Raw genomic sequence first — 19,096 nt, 5'->3', positions numbered from 1 at the left:
GTATTTATTTGGTTTATATAGCGCTTTACGCCAAAGCGCTTCACATTATAACAGGGTACATTTAACAATAACAAATTAACAATAACAGCAGAAGCCAATAACAATTATGAAATTTACAGACTTGAACTAAGAGTTGGGGACCTGTATATTAAGGGATAGTTTTTATAGAGTTTCACCTCCAGGTAGACTTTAGGAAAACTCCCCTCACATTACCTTGATTGGTTTAGCTACAGCTCACAGATTTTCCCTGTTGACTAGAACTAGGGTAGCCTTCTAAACATCTGTCCACCTGGCCAAAGTTTAGAAATCCAGTCTAACAATGTGAATGTGGGGAACCGCAATGGTAGAAAGGGAGAGGAAAGAAGAAAGAAACCACCCTGCAAGAGCCACAAATGCATGGTTTCTCAATGAGGATAAAATCACTGATGCGAGCTGTGGGAGATTTGGAGCTGATGAACTGGCACAATTTTACTGCTGCCTGAACTCAACTACACTACCATGGGCCTGATCTAAGCTAGTATGCCACATATAAATAATTCTATACCAATAGACATCTAAAGGCAAAAATGTGCAATGGAGTCAAGAGTGCAAATAAGTCCTAAAACTAATGAAGTATAAGATGTTATTCAATGTCAAGAAGACATCCATGGCCATTATGTAAACATAAGAGCAAGTGTTAGACTTATTTTCCCCCAAATATTTGACGCATACTCATTAAGTCAACTGCTTTCCTCTAAAACATTTGGTTAAAGTGCCTATATGATAAGTTTTTTATTTTATTTTTTACTTGAATTTTTAATTAAAAAGAATTTTTTAATTTTTACAAGGGTTTTCCCAACTTAGAGAATCCCGAAGCGAAAAACAAGTGCTTCTGAGTCCGGATTCCTTTCCTCACAGTCCCTTTTCTTGTTTGGTTTTTAAGCGATGCAGATGCCTCCCTCTTTGCCTTTGAGCTTTAGTCTCCTGATTTCAGTGACTCTCTCGCTGAACCTAGCTGGTTTATCAATCTAAAGGCTGCTTCTATTAGTTTCACCAATGCCAAGGACCAACGTGTTGTCTCTCCTGAGATTAGCCTGTTCCACAAAACCTCTTCCTCTACTGTTGTTACCCCTTGGAGTCGAGGTTGAAGGTATGTGGCTCTGCTTTGTTTGGTCATCGGCATTGGAGCGTCAGATGTTTCAAGGTTTCCACTTTGTCCATGTTCTTGCATAAGCGGCAGCTGTTGTCCATTGCCGGACTGCGGATGGCTAAGATTTTGTGCGTCATTAGTAGATTGAGTGTAGCCTTCAAGATCATACATCGCATGCCTTTGTTTGGGAATTTCAGGCAATAGTTTTGCGGTTTTTTGACTTTGTTAAATGTTGGCGGGAGGTGGGTCAGTAGTTTGTTAGTACTGGCTTTTTTAATTGTCGAAATCCAGTCCCTCCATTCCATTTTCCGTTTCACCCGGTCCGGATTGGATATCGGATCTTCTTCTGTACAGGCTATTTCTGTCAAGATGAGTTGGAGTCTTGTAGCCCACATCTTGAAAGCCTTACATGAGCCACTCTTTAGTTCTTCTGCGATAATGTTTTAAATTGGTAGGGTGTCCGACATCAAGATTTTCCTCCATAATCACATTTTGCTTTGTTCTACCAGCGAGACTAGCGAGACAAGGCCTAGTTCCTGCCTGATCGCGGGCATGGAAGTTGACTTCGGTAAACGCAAAACATACTTCCAGACGTGGCCTTCCAGCTTCTGCCACACGCTTCTGGGGATGTTTAATGAAGCTTCCATGCCGTAAATGATCGATGGGACCACCTTCCCTTTATAAAAGTTGATGGCCGGTAGCATAGAGAATTTTCCATATTTTCTGTCCACTGCTCTCGTCTGTGCTGTTAACAATCTCACCTTGCTTGCATTGCTTTGTCTCTTGCTGAACCATCAATGATCACCCCCAAGTATTTAAACTCATTCACCACCTCAATTTTTGTTTTGTTCAAGTAGCATTTTGGTGGTCGCGCCGACTTTTTTGTTGATTTGTCGAAAACTAGCATTTTTGTTTTTGCTATATTGATTTCCAAATGGTTCGTTTCCATATATTTTTCCAAGTTTGTTAATTTGCGCTGGAGTCCAATTTGCGTTTGGTCGATGATGATGATGGCGTCATTTGCATAGAGTAGTCGTGATATTTGTGCTTTACCTATCCTGGGGGGGGGAGGCTCTGATTTGTTCCTCCTCCGATTGATAGTCCCCCAAAAACGTGATAAACAAAGCCGGAGCTAAGGGGCAGCCTTGCTTAACGCCACGCTTCACCTGGATCTCCTTTGACAGGGCACCTTGTTTGTTCAATTTCACCCTGATTTTCGTGTCGGCATGGAGTGCTTTCATCGGGTTCAAGATTGCCGGGGGGCAATTCCAATGATTTAACTTATCCCAGAGTTTTGGCCGATCTATTTTATTGAAAGCTTTCGACAGGTCTACAAATGTAAGATACACTTTTGGGGCGCCTTCTCTCACTTTGCCCTTTAGTATGTTGATCAATAGGATGTTTATAGAGGTGCTCCCATTTTTCTGAAACCCTGTTTGAAAGGCATCGTTGCATCGAGCCGTTTTGACCCAGGTTCTAAAGTGGTTCAATAACTGTGATGCAAAAATCTTCCCCACGATATCTAGCAAGGCTATGGGTCTATAGCTTTCTGGATTTTCTCTGCCACCTTTTTTGTAAATGGGGACGATTATAGCCTTCAGCCAGGTTTCGGGGATCACGTTAGTGTTCCTACAGTGGGAGAAGATTTTGCTGATCACGCCCGCCCATGCTTTTGGCGATTTTTTTTTTTCAGACCTGCGTTGGTCAATCCATCCGGACCGGGAGCTCTTGAGGTTGTTAGTTTGAGGATGGCGTTATCGATTTCCGCCACGTTCGACACGTTTACCCACTCTGCTGTGGCATCTTCGTCACTCTCCAGTGCTCTGTCTTGCGGTAGGTCGAATTGGGCCATTAAATATGACACCCATTTCTCCGCTGACACTGAGTTTGCGATTTCTGTGGCCGTGTTCGAGTTGGTAGTTTTAATTAGTGCCCAGAAATTGCTTGACTTTTTTGTGTTGAGGGCTCTCAACATTTTCTCGGCATCTTGTTGGTACAGTTGGAGTTTGTGATGTTTTAACCGATGTTTGTACTTTTTTGCTTCCTTTTTCCACTTTTCCTATGATTCTTTGGTGCTTGTTTTCTTCGCAGTTCTCTTCTCTTTGCGAGCAATCTTCCTCTTTTCGACTACCAGTTTGTCATAGGTATGTTTAGGATGCGTCGCCTGTCTTTGTTTACCAGCGACTACTCTTCTAAATGGAAGCAACATCGGTAGATAGTTTGGACGCTCTGCGCCGCCATTAGTTGCGTCTACTTCAGTCGGCCACCCATAGTTTCTGGATATCTTTATAATATCTGTTTCCGTCAGGCGCAATCGGGTTTGCTGGATATTCACCTCCACTTGAAACTGATATGTTGGGTTGGCCGGCTGCTTCCCATTCCATGCGCACATCACGAGGTTATGATCACTGTGCGTGGTTCTTTGTACTTTGAATTCCAGGATACTCGTCAGAAGACCTTGGGAGGCGTAGATGTAATCCAAAGTGGCTTTGGAGGACAGGTTTTCCCAGGTCGGGATGTTCACTTGGTTAGGGAATAGTGTTTCGATGTTATGTAAATTTCGCGATTTGGCGACCGCCCTCCAGGCCTTTCCCCGTTTCACTGTTACCTTGTAGGGCCTTGTCTTTTGTGGTCCACTGAGGTTCTGCACAATCAGCGTTCAAGTCGCCACACAAAATAATCTCAATCTTTTCGAACTCCGCGTAGATCCAGTCTATTGTCTCACGCATCTTTCTACAATATGCTTTTGTGTTTGTCCGTTGGGGGTTCCAATATGTATTTATTATTGCTAGGTGAATAGTGTCTTCCTGTTCCCTCAGTGTCATTTGTTTGCTCCACGTTGTGGTTGTCACCAGCAACTCGTAAGATTCCATTATTTTCTTTGGCGAAGACAAACCGGAGCCCATTTTTATTGCGGTCAACAGGCCCGACGATGGACGACCCAACAAGCCTTTTATGGCCAGTGATATTTCCACTTCAAATCCATCTAGTGACGGTTTCTCTAAAAGCCGTGTCTCTTGGAGACACATAATATCCATGCTGGTTAGCTCCACGTCGCTCGCCACTGTCGGGTGAGCGTGACCTTGCGTGTTCCATGAACCTAGAGTTATTCTTTCGACGCTTGCCTCTCTCTGTGTGTTGACTGTTCCTGTCTGCGATTGTGCCGTAGACAAATTTCACTGCTATCTCTGAGATTTCGGGTTTAGTGTTGCTTTTAACCAAGACCAAGGACCTTGTGGTGTTGCAGCTGCCTTTATTTTTTCCAAGTTTCTCATTTGATTTACCTCTGGTGACTTCCTACGCGTTCTTCTTCTTGGGCTAAGGATTGTTGCCCTTTGAGGGTCCTCTCTGTTCAACTGTGAGTTATAATTTTGCTGATTACTCTCATATCTTTCTTTCTCTCTTTTTTCTCTCTTTTCACCGGGGGGCCTGTTTTCGGAGGTATAGTTGCGATGGTTATACCGTTGCTCCACGTCCTCCTGGCGGGTATATCTGTTAGGACTGAAGCGCCTCTTTTCATGCCATTCTTTGCCCAGTCGGTTTGCTTTATATCGCTCTTCCGTTCTAGATATGTATCGCTGTGTTCGTTCCTCCCTGTCTTGTACTTTCCTCGTTGTATCTTCGCTGTAACTTATGGTTTTTATTTCTGTTAATGTAAAGCCACTTTTTTCCAATTCTCTCACTGCGATAGGGTTAATGTAGTGAATTCCCACCACCTTGACATGGAGGTATGCCTTTGCTGTATTCCCTCTATGGTACGGCTCCACTAGTGTGATGTCTTCCGACTTGATGCTTTTTAACGTTGTTGTTTTGCTTATTATTTGAAGGATAGTTCTCCTATTCAAGACTATGTAGTCTTTGATTGCTTTAGTTTGTTCGATTTTGAATGTGCGTTCTGCATCATCTGTTCTTACATTTTTGCTTTGCTGTCTGCTTGCGTTTTTGTCCTCTCTTCTTGGCTCTGGAGTTGCTAGCCTTCTTGTTCTGGCCCTGTCATCTTTGCTGTCTCTTTTGCTGCAGAGTCGCTTCTTGTTTTCATTTTCCTTTGCGTTTGGCTCCTGATGATCTTTCAGGCCTGGCCGTTCCTTGTTTCCGTCTGCTTCCTTTACTTCTTTTCTGCTTGCTGATTGTTCCTTGACTGCAGTTTTCATTTCTTCGTCCTTTTCGATGATAAATACCTCCTCGTCTATGTCCCCAGGGTTTTCTTCCCAATGTTGCGAGAGATTCATCAAATCTGAGACCTCCAAAAACTCTTCGGTTGCAGTTGGGAAGCCTTGGTTGTGGGGCCTCTGTTTCAGTGATCCCACAGTTTCTACGGATTGCTTTTTTTGGATCGGGTTCTTTGTGTAGTCCTTCTTTGGTTTTTGCTTCGCTCCTGTGGGTGAACGAGGCGGCATGATCTTCAAGTCTTTGCCTGATGTTTTGACGACCCTTGGGTCGCTTGCGGCTAGGAGACTTGGTTCTCCCAAATTCGGTGCTGCTGCGTTGGTGGTTCTTGAAGAGACCCTGTTTTTCTCTTTTGCCTGTTCTTTTGACTCTTGCCAAGCGTCCAGTTCTTTCAGCCTTTCTCTGATGTCATTTTGATTCCGTTGTGTTTGGTCTGTTACTGTTTGCCTTTTCTTCTCAGCTTGGAGCGAGTCTATTAATTTTTTAATATCTTTTTTGAGGTCTTCTACTTTTTTCTCCCAGCATTGTTGTTGGTTGTTATTTCTCTCTTCTAGGGCGGTAATGTATCCTTCAATATAGGTCATTTTTGTTGTTAAATTAGCCAGTATTGCGGTGTTATCTTGTACTCCTTCTTTTATCGCCTCGTACAGTTTGCAAAAAGGAGCTAGGGCGATCATCATGGCTGACATGACCGTTTCTATATCCGATTTTTTGCTAGGAAATTCTTTCAAGGTTAATGAAGATGTTTCACTGGTCCGTCTGGGTTTCGGGGATGATGTCAGTGTCGCTTGTCTGTCAGCGTTTCGGGGCCCCTCCCTCAATGTGTTCTCCCTTAGATGCTTTCCCGATTGGTCCTGGTCTGACCTGTTTGCTGACGTGGATCATCTGTTCCTGTGCCCTAGATGGGTATTTGGGTCTTGGGCCCCTGATCTAGTTGGGTCAGAGAATCTTGATTCCTGCTGATGTGATTTTTGGTCCAGTCCAGGCAGTGATCATTTATCTGTAGTGCTTTTGTGCCGTCCACCTGTGTACTTGGCAGCCTTTCTATATTTGATGACTGGTCCTGTCGGCTTCTTTCCTCATCTTGTGGGGTCTTATTTCTCTCTCCCGACAGGTCCTTTACAATTTGTTGTGAAGCAGCTTTTACGGCATTACTCTCTTCGCCTTGTTTCTCCCCACAGAGTTGGTTCCCTGCCATGGCATCTGATGTGGTCGTGTCTTTAGGTGCTTGGTTATTTTCTGTATTTTTCCCTGTGCTTGGTGCGATTTGAGGTGAGCCGGGATCCTTTGTCGGTGGGATTGCAGCATGCCATCATACTGCGTTGGTATTACGCAATTTACTGACCGGCGAGATTTCCTGGACAGCTTCCAAAATTTCTGCGTCTGACAGTTCTGTTTCTGTGTCTAATTTTCTTTTCTGATGTTTACAGAAAAAAGCTTTTAGAGTGCCCGACATCAGGGGTGTGGGAAGCCATTTCAGTTGCACCTTACTTTTTTTCAGCGGTTTTTGCTGCCTGCTTACCGCCCCTTTCCCTTGATATAATTTTTCCTTTTCTTGATTTCTTCTTTTTTGTGATTTCAGCTTTGTCGTGCCCGCTTGAGCCTTTCTTTTTGTTCTTAGTTTATCCGCATTTTTTGTTTTGGCGTTAGCCAGCAGTTGTTTGTCTTCTAAGTCTGAACCCGACTCTGAATTTTTTTCTTCATCGGATTCTGTGTTAGTAGATTCGCTCTCATTTGCTTCCATATCGTCATCGCTTTCCTGGTTTATCGGTCTAAGAGACCCTTTGTTGTTGTATTTCATCAGGTTTTCAGGTTTTTGTCTAGGAATTCTGCTTTCCTTCTCAGTGGTTTGGATGGGAATCTTCACTGCCAGACTGGGCTCCCTGTGTACTGTGGCCGTGATGCATGTCTTCTCTCACTCTGTTTGTTTGTTCAGGCCTGCATCTCCGGCCTGTTCCCCATTCAGAGGCCGGCCTCCGCACCCCGCGCCCTGCGATGCCGTACCTGGAGCGCCGGCTCCAGCGCTGCTCACACACGGGGCCGACTCCACCCCCTCAGGCAGCGTATCTGCAGCCGACGGCGTCCGCGCCATTGTGCTTTCCTGGGGGGCCAGGAGGGCCGGTGTCACGGGCGGTGCGAACGCCACGATGTCAGCGAACGCTGCAGCACCCGCGCCCTCCCCAGCGTTCGAGACCGGCGCGCCGCACCGCTCGGGGTCCAGCAAGAGCCGTGCTCCAGCTGCCCCCGCTGGGGACCCGCTCGCCATGCCGGCGGTCAGTGGTGCGCCGCCCGCAGAGTCAGACGCATCTCGCAACGGGGAGGGTGAGTGAGTAGGGGCCCCGCTGCTTGCTTTGTTGATTTCTTTTCTATTTTGAGGGGCTAAGTTCCGATTTCTTTGTTGTTGTTCTTGAATTTCTCGGATGTCGTCCTGAATTTTATCCTCATCCGCCATTTGCTCTCCTTGGGGTGAGATCTTAGAAGCCTCCCCTGGCCTCAATGGTTGGCTGTGGGTAAAGCAGTCTTTCACGTTTCGCGACTTTGTCTTTGCAGTCGAATTTGTGTTAAAGTTTGTTATCATGTTTTTGGTGTGTTTGGTACTTCTGAGTCGGCGAGGACTCAACTCGGCGTCCCTCCCCGCCTCTGAGTCCGTGTCCACATCTGTGGCAATGGCTGTGACTGTGTCATCGCGCTGCTTTTGCTCCGCTCTTGCGTTTTTCTTTTCTGGGAGCTTTTGATGTTTTAAGGATTTCCCATTAGGCTCCATACCTCGCTAGATCCTCACGGATCCCGCGGACTCCTGCAGACTCCAACTCTCCTCACAACTCCGCTCACCGCTTCGCTTAGGATGTGGGTTTTTAAGTCCTCCCACACTGGTAGTAGGCAGAGTAGAAAGACTGTAGAGACTCCTGCACACTCCAACTCTCCTCACAACTCTGCTACCGGTTTATATCTTGGTGGTAACGACATTGTACACCAGGTATTTCTGTGATCTTGGTCTGCAAAAGACTTTTCAAAAATCTGTCTAACACACCACTCTGCCGTCCTTCCTCCACCTGCTCTCTTGGTGTGTCTCTCTCCAACTCCACCTCAATATGGAAACACTTGCTCCGTAACTCGCAACCGCTGATACTGCGTAGTGATTACTATATAATAATGCAATATAAACATGAGAGGTGCATTAGATAACTTTTCAAGTGCTAAGTACATTTAAGTGATCTGATGTATTTCTGTGATGTAAGTCTTCCCTGAAATGTGATGCGACTATGGTTTAAATTTTTGGAATCTGCATCAAACTTCCTATGAGATTATAGATTGACCCGTTTAGAGGAAGTTGATTTATTTTTATTTTTTAAATAATGCTGCAGGCTTGTTAATTATGAAAGTTTCATACTTTACTGAATCACAGCGTTATTATTCCTCATCTGCATACTCTGCTGCTTGAGGGGGCCTCTTTTGGACCTTTAAAATGTCATTGTATTTGTTTTGTTGTGTTGCATTACTCTGCTTCCAGTTTGAATATTGCCCAACTTTATTATAAACTTCATTATAAAGAATATAACAATTTTTTCTACAGATGTGTGAATGTACCTTCCCTTATTGTGTTATTTTGTTGTAGTCAAATGTAATTCACCTTTAAACCACCTTATATTTTTCAAATGGGTTGCCTTGACTGCACTCGCTATTTTGCCACGCACAGATTCAGGAACTCAAATGAAATCCCCTGAAAGTCAACTAGGTTGATCTGTTTGGACCATAGTAATAGAACAGAAAACGACCCCTCCCCTAACAGTCTTCCATATTAGATCAAATTATCTAATTGGCATGTTTGTTCAAGTGGGGCAATAAGTTGGTATTAAGGAAAAGTTACTTTTTTTAACCTTGTAATGCCTTCTAACTGTACGTTTCATTTGAAAAGGTGGCTTTCAATCGAGTGGCCCGTGGAATGCTGCATAATGATCACATCACGTTTGCTATGCTGTTGGCCAGAATCCAGCTGAAGGGCACAATTGGGTAAATATCCTCTTGTAGAAATGCATTTCTGTGATGAGTACTGTACATAGCAACATTTGTTAATGCCTCCTCTTTATATTTATTTTTATATATTTTTTCCATTTGTAAAGTGCGCGACTGGGCCCTGGTTACATGAGGTAGATTAGAACAACATGAAGGTATCGAGTATCAATGAAATCTGAAATTGAATTGTCAGGGAATTCTGGTGGCATAAAAGGAATTGGTGAAGTGTCACGGCAGGTGGAGAAACAGTCAGTTGAAGAGCCATGTCTTAAGTTGTTTCCTGAAGGATTTGTAAGTCTGTTCTGAGAGGAATTGGTAGGGAGCTCCAGAGGGGGACAGTGACAGGAAAGCTTGATCCTCCAGCGCTTTCTTTTTTCAATCTAGGAACGACTGGCTTGTGACTGTTGCAGGTGTGTGTAGGTCTGATATGTTTGGTCAGGGCCAGGCTCTTTGTGAGAGGTAGGATCGTGCAGCTTTGGAGAGGCATTGATGGGTGATGGCCAGGGTCTTGAATTTGATACGGTCTCGAATTGGAAGCCAGTGGACATTTTTCCTATCAGCAGTGATGTGATCATATTTTGAGAGGTTGAGGGCAACACTGAGGGTGTTGTGATTTGGTCATGTTTCATTCGGTGATGCTGGCAAGAAGAACGTTGCTGTAATCCAACTTTCTGCAGATGATGACTTGTGCAATAGTAAGACGGTTGTCAGTGGTGAGGAAGGGTTTGCAATAGACACCTATTGTTTTAATGACTGGGGATACAGGGATGGCATTCCCATTAATCAGGAATGAGTGGTAGGCTGGGTTGCGTTCGTAGAGGGTGGTATGAGTGCCAACGATCAGGATTTCTGTTTTGTCGTCGTTCAAGCAGAGACTGTGGGATGCCATCCAGGCCTGGATGTTCTCTTAGATGGAGTTAAGATTGGTATCTTCTGTATAGGTACCAGAGAGGAGGATAAGGATCTGGGTGTCGTCAGTGTAGTTATGTTATGTACATTTCTAAAGCGCATGTACGCCCAGGGTCATCATGGCGCTGAATAAAGCGGACGGGCGGCGGCAGAATGAGGAGCCTATTCAAGGACCGGCGAAAGATCAGATGGTCATCAACAGCTCGAAGGGACAGAGGGAGATCGTTCCAGGCGTTTGCAGCGATCACCGAAAATGCACATCCACCTCTGTGAGAGAGTCTGAAGTGAGGGACAGAAGAGCAGACTGAGATCGCAAAGGATGGGACGGAACATAGCAGGGGAACCTTTCCCGGATATATTCTGCACCCTGCTTATAAAAGGCACGATGCACGACACACATGGATTTAAAAAGGATCCTCTTCTCAATGGGAAGCCTGTGAAGCTGCCTAAGGAGAGGGGAAATGTGTGCTCGAAAAAGGGGGATGAAGCACTGATCTCACAGCAGCATTTTGAAGTAGCTGAAGCAGATTTGTGAGGTAACGTGGCTGTACCAGATAAACTGAGTTACAATAATCCCTAGTGCTCAGCACCAACGCAGCCACCACAGGAGCATGATATTTAGCTGGAACAAAAGGAAGCAGTTTACGCAGTATACAAAGTTTAAAGTGTCCAGACTTTGCAAAGCCATAGATAGAGAAGATGACATTATGACACCCAGTTTTTTCACTGAGGCAGAAGGCGTAGGGCAGGGGCCCAGTTAAACCGGACAGAACTCGGACATCCAGAATGAGAGAGGACCGGGGGTGCCTACAACCAACACCTCTGTCTTAGAGGCATTGAGCTCCAGCCAATTTGCTGCCATCCATGAGCCCAGATCTTACATACATCTCCTCAGCCGGATCGCGCTATCAGCACAGGTAAGGTCCAAACTGACCCAAATCTGTGTGTCGTCGGCATAGGAATAATATCTGAAGCCATGAGAGAGAATAAGAAGCGGACAAATGTACATATTAAACGAAATGGGGGACAGTGCGGATCCCCGAGGGACCCTGCACGACAGCAGCACAGGTTGTTTGCAGAAGGGAGGCAAATATACTGGGATCGGGCTGCCAAGAAGGCATGGAACCAGTCCAGTACCTGACCAGAAATGCCTGTGTCTGACAGCCGGAACAGCAGGGTGGGGTGGTCTACTGTGTCAAACTCAGCAGACAGATCTAACAGTAGTACCGCTCCCACCCCACCCTGATCAACCAGACAGGCAAGTTTGTCGTCCATTACTGAGTTGAGGACTGACCCCTCCCAGGTCGAAAGATGGACTGAAATGGATCGAAAAAACCTGATGATTCCAGGAAAGAAGAGGATGGCGACACCAGAGCCTCAAGAACCTTCATTGAAAAAGGCAAAAGAGAAATAGGGCGAAGGTTGGCCATCACCCCAGGGTCGAGGGATGTTTCTTTTCAATAGAGGGAGTAGTAGTGCATGTTTCAGAATGGTAGGAATCAGACATACTTGAAGGGACTCATTTATAACAGCAGCAGTGTGCGGTAGCAGCTCACGTGATATATCTTTAAGCAAAGTTAAAGGAATGGCGTCAGCCAGGGAGGCAGATTTAAGACTGTGAATAGCTTTAGATATCTCAAGGTCAGAGAACACAGGAAAGGAGGACCAGTTGGCCCTAGGTGCAGACAGTCGAGGAAAGCTATATGTAATTCAAGGTTCGTAGACCCTATTGGTAAACTTTTAAACTTATCCAGTCTCATTAATACATTATTTCTGATGCTTGCTAATCTGCTTAGAATTACATGCTGTGCATATAGTCGGACATGTAGTGGTCATCGCAGCATATTTCATCTTTCTTTTTGAGGATCGAAAGGGGGACGTTGACATGGGCGTGACTGTAACACTATCCTTAATGTGACGGGTAGTGTACCCAATATCCCTCATGCGTTGGTCACCTTATGCAGAGCTCGTCTGAGTTAATATTGCTAAAGTAATTATTTGTTGTCCCATGACCGATGGTAGTTTACTCGTGGACTTTTCTTAGACTTCGTGGATCTCTACGCCAACGTCATCCAACTGCTGTTTCGGCGACTGGTGCATCAATGTTGACCGTGTGGCCTGGGCCAACCCCTTAAAGTAGGGAAAGTGGGGCCCTGGGTTAATTCTTTTCTGAGAATGCATTTCCTCTTCCTCTTTCCTTTTCTGGCTGCCGCCTTTCACCTCTGCTCTAGCGAGTACGCCATTTAAGTTGTGTCCTTCTTAAACGAGAAAATACTGCTGGAAGTGACACCATTGCAAATGCAATAGGTGCTTACCTCGTGACCACGACAAGCGATCCTGTAAGTCGTGCAAACTTTTTTGTCCTTGGACGTTAAAAGATGGGGGTACAAAGCGGTGGGCTGCCTACGCCATGCAGGCCGAAAGTCATTCCCCGTTGGCGCTGTTGCCTCGAGTGATGAGGACTCTAGCGGCAGCCATGGCTCTGATGTGGTGGCCATAGACCCTTCAGTGGAACCGTCTGGCCTGCCGACTTTGATGGTGCCTGCCGAACCTCGCGGTCCGGCACCCTCCCTGCATCTGTCTGCGGGGCATGCATCTAGGCAGTCCACTCATAAGGGCGTCTCTTCTAAAAAGCACTTGACTGCTGACACACCATCTTAGAGCGCGTCACCTCAAAAGGTTTTGGCAGAACCGGTAACGTACAACACCTATAGGCCTGTTGAAATCCCTCACACAGCTGCCGAAGTTACGCAGTTTTTGTTTCGGCTGCAGAATCACCAAAAAGCACCCCCTCTCGTCAAGAGGAGTACTCTGAAGGGTCCCAGCCCATCTCCAGGGTTTTATGATACACCCCCTCTCTCTAGAGAGCCTTTGCCTCCTCCAGACACCTGCTTCATTCCTGTGGACCAGAGAGAGGTTTATAAATTGTGACATTTTGTCCATGTAATTCTCGGACTATTCTGAAAGGTTCATTACTCCCCGTGAGACCTAGGGAGGAGGATTCCTGCCCCATTTTACTAAAGCTGCAGACGCTTCCAACCCAAACTTACCAAGGAGTAGTAGAGGAGACATAGAAGGGGGCCTATAGTTATGAGGACAATCCTTTTGGGCAGGACACAACAGACCAGTGGCCAGATTGGGGACAAGATCAGCCAGCAGATGAAGCACCTTAGCTCTCACCCACTCCAAATCCTGACCCAGACATGTTTCTGCACCTGCCCTCCTCGCCTCAACAGAGGTCGCCATAGCCTATTGACTACCAAATGGCTTTGAATGGCATCCTGAAGAGGGCCATAGACCACTTTGAAATCGCCTCGCAGGAAGCTGTTCAGGACTTGTTTCCATGCTCAATTCCCTTAAGGAAGTGCCTTGTACCTTCATTACTGTGCTTTCCCTTACAAGGGCTGTCAACAGTCTGGTTGAGAAACTGTTTCGCCCCTCTACATCTGACCCTATGTACATTCAGGGGCATGCCACGCCAGTCTCCCTGGTTGTTACCACCACCAGGAAAAGGGCTGGGGTGCCACTGTCTGCTGCAGAGGCTTCCCCCCTGACAAAGACAGCAAGAAACTCTATGCCCTTGGTGTTAGGCAGAAACCTGTGCAGTTCCCTCTGGGACCACTGCAAAAGATTTAAGACTACAGGTGTTTGGCAGTAAACCCACTTGGTAGCAGTCTGTACCACCCAGATTTACCTGGTAGCTGTGGCTGAGCAGTCAGACTTCCCTCAAGAAGTGTTAGGCAGTATATAGAGCATACATAATAGGTACAGAGGCACAGTAGTACAAGCAAACACTGACCAGAGCTAGGTGTAAAAGTATATAATTATTTATTTAAAAGACACACTCATAAATTACACTAGCACAGAAAAGGTAAGTAAGTCAAAACACAGTCACTATTACTTATATGTACAGCCCTAGTTATTTGTTGGACAAGTCTAAGTTAACACCACTTATTTCCAAACAGAGGTGAGCGCTTAACGTTAGATGGCACTCCAACAAGTTAGTTAAAAAGGGAGGGAAAAGGCAGAAGTAATGAAAACAGCAAGGTAAAACACTTTTCAGAGATTCACAGTAAGTTTAGAAAGGCAGTCTATTGCGGAGCAAGGAAGTTCGGTTGCCAGGCCCACTCTAGGGAAAGCCAGGCGAAAAGATGTCCAAGATCACACAATGTCACAAGTCTTTACAGGTGAGTAGGAAAGGTTTTACTAAGTTTAGAAAAGTTTAGTTAAGGTGTCCCAGGCTTACCCAGGTTCGAGAGCCAAGGGCTAAATCTACCCCGTACAATCGGTGGCAAGGGAAGCCGGGCGGAACACGGTACCTTTAAAATGGAAAGGATCCTCCAGCGGTGGCAGTTGTTCCTGGTAGTGGGTGCAAGTCGCGGCGTCGTCCAGAGGAAGAGAAGACGTGGAGGAAAGCTGAAGGTCGTTGCACTACCAGGGAAGAAACCAGCCGTGGATTTTTCCGGTTAAAAGGATGTTACCCCTCTTTCGCGGTTGAGGTAAAAAGTGGTATCCCGGTTGCCGGGGTGCTTGGCACAGGCAAGGTGGCCACGAGATGCTTCAGGGAGGCGAAAAGAAGGCAGAAACTGGTTGTCCCCACCAGTCAAGGGAAGAAGACTCCCCCGGCTGGAGATCTCCTCTGTCGTTGGGAAAAGTGGTGAGACGGTTCCGCAGGGCTCCACCGGTGGTGTCGTCTTGGCAGGTCGGCTCGGCTTCTCCCTCTTCGGCTTCTTAGGTCCTGTGGCGACTTCTGAAGAACCAGTCCCAAAAACCCTGCTTTTATGCAGCAAACCCCCATTCATACAGCCTAGCTGTCACTCAAACATGCTAAGTGGTGAGCGGGGCGCCTCACCACTTGGGCCAATCAGGATGGAGTGCGACATGTGTTGGCAAGGCAACTCACTCCAGGGTGCCTAAACCCCCTCCCACACCCCCTGTGGTACCCAGACAGAATGGCACCACTTTGGAGGGCTTCTGTGCAGAAGCCCGCCAAAAGTGGAACAAAGGCTCGACTTGGGTTCAGGGTTACTGAAGTGAACCTAGACGCCATTTTGGCGGCGAGTTCTGGCAAAAAATCCCAACCAGTGAATTTATATTAAATAAATAAACTGGCGGTATCTTTAACATTGCACCAAAAAGTGGTGCATTAAAATCAATGGGAAATCCCATTGGGAAATATTCCGGTGGAATATTTCCGTGGTATCCACTGCCACCAGCCAGAAACTCGGCGAGGGGGGACGGGACAGTACCCCCTCGACAACAGACCCAGGGGCAATCTAATTGCCCCTACCAGTACTTCCACAGTATGATGGTTTGTACTGGTTAAGTTCCTAAGTTAAGACTAGTAAAGTCAATGGTGACTTTACAGACCCAGGGAGACAGTAGTCAGTCCCAGGGTGTGGAGTCTGTTTGGGGGTCACTATGACACCCCTGTGTTACTGCACTGAGGGTGCTGTGTAACACACATTCAAAAACCAATGATAGCCTATGGGGAAAAATACCCATAGCCCATAAGCACATAGCAAGTCACAGAAACACTCTCAAGTCATGTCCAAGAGTGAGAGTAAAAGAGTCTCACTCTTGGCAGGAGAAAAAATAAACCCCAAAAATCCAGCAAAGCTGCTGGGGGACTCGCTAGGTTAGGAAATTCAGCCTAAACAGAGAATTCTCCCTAACACATAGCAAGCGTATCACCACATTGGCAGCATATTATACCAGAATTGCAAATAATTACACGATTATAGCGATGTGCAGTGGAACCTGCTTCAATTGGTCCTTGAACCTGTGTGATCACGCCTGCTGGCGGTCGTCTCTGAAGGAAGGTGGGTGAACCACAACATCCTTAATGGCGGGACGCACTCTGGCACAGGGGTACTCTTCTCAAGAGGCACGCCTAGCTAAAAAAAAAAATAGGTTTGAAGCCAGAGACTCCAGCCTCTTTGATAAACAAGCCTATGGAAGAATCAAACTTGTTCAGTAAGGCTGTGGCTGACACCTTGGAAATGGCGAAAAAAGAGAATGAGACACTCTAATCTCTCAACCAAATCTCAGCCAAACCTTTTCAACAACGGGAAGGTGAAAACTTTCGCTGTTCCTTTCGGGGCCAGTATGGCGCTTCAGCTAGCAGCAGCCAATATCAGCGGAGGGGACAAAGCAGAACGGTAAGGGTAGAGGCAGAAATTCCACCCCAACAGACTCCCCGGCCTCTGCATCAAAATGACTCGCCAATCTGTCCCCTCTCATGCCTCCCCGGCTGGGGGACAGTTTTCATTTCTTCATGCATTGGAGTGGGGTCACATCAGACCAGTGGGTGCTCAATACAGTCACCCACATTTATTGTATTGCATTCCACCAGCCACCTCGATACCACCCACGAAAGAGCAGACGCCTATCACCAGCACACCTCGAATCCTGCTGGAAGAGGTACAGATCCTTCAGGCAAAGGGCGCCGTAGAAGTCGTCCCCATTCATCAGGTAAACAAGGGTATGTATTCAGTTTACTTCCTTGTCCCCAAAAAGGATCTCACCTTGCACCCTGTGTTGGACTTGTGTCCAGTGAACAAATTTGTCAAACTGCAAAAGTTCAGAATGACACCATTGCAGGAAGTAATCCCACTGCTGGTGCAGGGTGATAACATGGTAACATTGGATATGAAAGATGCACACTTTGCTATTTTTCTGTCGTGATCTGAGGCGAGTGTGTGCCGAATTCTGCTGCATCCGACCCCGTTTTGCTGATTGTTTGTGCCTCGCCACTGGGCCCGCGCCTCTGCTTGTGTCTGCCTTGCCTCTTTCCCGCTTCCCTCTTCCTGGTTCCGTGTCCCTCCCGCCTCTCTCCCCTCCCACCGTGCCGTGATTGGCCAGTATACCGTGTTGCTGGAGTCTAACGTCTTGTGCAGGCCCCTGCCCCCTCATTTTCTGTTGTGATCTGATGTGAGTGTGTCCCTAATTCTGCTCCATCCGACCCCGTTAAAGTAAATTTGGCCACCCCAGCCCCTGTTTAGCTCCTTATGCCCTTAACTCCCACCGCTTCCTTCTTCCTAGTTCCCTGTCACTCCCGCCTCCCGACCCGCCCACTGCCCTGATTAGCTGACTCACCCGGTCATAACGGACTCTCCCAGGGCAGCCCTCTGCCTGGCAGCCCCATCGGCCAAGGACCCAGAGGCAAAGGACGGCTCCTACGAAACGGCTCCAGGTCGTATCTGCAGGTATCCGCAGGAGAAGCAAGAAGTCAACAATAAGTAAGTGTGGCAAGGGCGGGGTCAGAAGCAATTACTTCACGCCATACAACCCTACCACTCAGCCCCTGAATCTAAACCGTTGTAAACTCTTCCATCTGTGGTGTAATTGCATTTAGAAAGTTTGCCTAATAGCATATCTGTGGTCTAGTTTGCATTTAGAAAGTGTGCCAAATAGCATATCTGTAGTGTGATTGCATTTAGAAAGTCTGCCTAATAGCAAATCTGTGGCCGAGTTTGCATTTAGAAAGTCTGCCTAATAGCATATCTGTGGTGTAGTTGCATTTAGAAAGTGTGCCAAATAGCATATCTGTAGTGTAATTGCATTTAGAAAGTCTGCTTAATAGCATATCTGTGGTGTAGTTGCACACGAGAGAGCGTGCCTAATAGCGTCACTGTGCTAACATTGAATCTATACGGTATTCCCAACATCATTGAGTGTGCCCAATAACGTCACTGTGTTAAAGCTGAACTTAGAAACCTCACCTAATAGCGTCACTGTGTTAATGTTGAATCTAGAAAGTCTGCCCTAATAGCGTCACTGTGTCAATGTTGAATTTAGAGGATATTCCCAACCTCACTAAGTGTGCCGTAATAGTGTCACTGTGTTAAATCTGAACTTGGAAAGCGCGCCCTAATAACGTCAGTGTGCTAAAATTGAATCTAGACGGTATTCCCAACATCATTGAGTGTTCCCAATAGCGTCACCGTGTTAAAGCTGAACTTAGAAAGCGTTCATTCTACAAAATGTGCCTGTTAGGGAGAATTCTCATTTCATGGCTAATTTCTCTTACCTACTTAGTCCCTCAGCAGCTTTGCTGGATCTCTGGAGTTATTTCTTTCCACTTGGTAAGAGTGTGAGCTTTTTCCCCCCAGTCTTGGCTGTTGGCAATGGTATCTACCCTAAACTTTTCTACTGCGGTTTTCTTCTATAAACGTGGTAGTATTGTAGGCTATTGTATTAGCCTCGAACTTAAACCCGCTTGACCAAATACTTTTTCATTTGGCTCCGGTGCGGTTTATTCACCATTTCTTTTTGTTAAACACCTTCTTGTGTTTTACTTTGCGCGGCAAACCAGGTTTGCCTTCTTTGTTCACTGTCTTTTGGCCCTCATCTAGGCCCCTGGATGTCTAGGTGGGCTGAATGTGAGGAAGGGGTGTAGTCATCCCCTGCACATGGTATCCTAGGAAACACAAGTCACACTTTTTCATGATTGGCTGAGGTGGTTGTCCGGGCTGGACAAGCCCCTGCTGTGTGATTGACAGCCAGGCTGTGTGAATGGGGGATTTTCGCATAAAAGGCAGGTCTCTTGGGCTGGAAGTCAGAGGGTCGCCACTGGAACTACAAGGAACCGAAGAGAAGCAGAGGAGAGGTCGACTGCTGCAACTATCCCGTACCGGTGAAGCCCTGCTGCAGTCCTGGGCTATCTACCCTTCAACGACTAAGAGGAGATCCAGTCCGGAGTCTTCTTCCCTTGAGCCTGGTGGGGATAACCAGCTCGTCGTCTTCAGTCAGAGGAATCCTTTTGTGGTCGAAATCCCTGCACACTGCTGTAGTGGTCCGGATCGCCATCTGAAGAGACTCCTGTTTTTAAGGAGCGCACCTTTTATTCATTGTCGCTGCTGCCGGCCTCATCCC

The 19,096-nt window shown here is 46.5% G+C and overlaps 1 protein-coding gene across 1 annotated transcript in view; it reads left to right on the top strand.

The window, feature by feature from the left end:
- DYNC1H1 (dynein cytoplasmic 1 heavy chain 1) overlaps window positions 1-19,096 on the top strand; it is a 2,031,190-nt gene that overhangs the window by 1,444,063 nt on the left and 568,031 nt on the right. Inside the window, exon 62 of the mRNA XM_069637760.1 lies at window positions 9,213-9,307. Within this exon, the coding sequence (XP_069493861.1) occupies window positions 9,213-9,307 (95 nt within the window). The remainder of the gene's footprint in view (window positions 1-9,212; window positions 9,308-19,096) is intronic.

The sequence above is a fragment of the Ambystoma mexicanum genome, chromosome 14 (genome assembly GCF_040938575.1).
Source record: "Ambystoma mexicanum isolate Mex_15411 chromosome 14, UKY_AmexF1_1, whole genome shotgun sequence".
NCBI classification, from domain to species: domain Eukaryota; kingdom Metazoa; phylum Chordata; class Amphibia; order Caudata; family Ambystomatidae; genus Ambystoma; species Ambystoma mexicanum.
The sequence above is the reverse complement of the archived record's forward strand: the minus strand, read 5'-3'. Positions and strand labels throughout refer to the sequence as shown.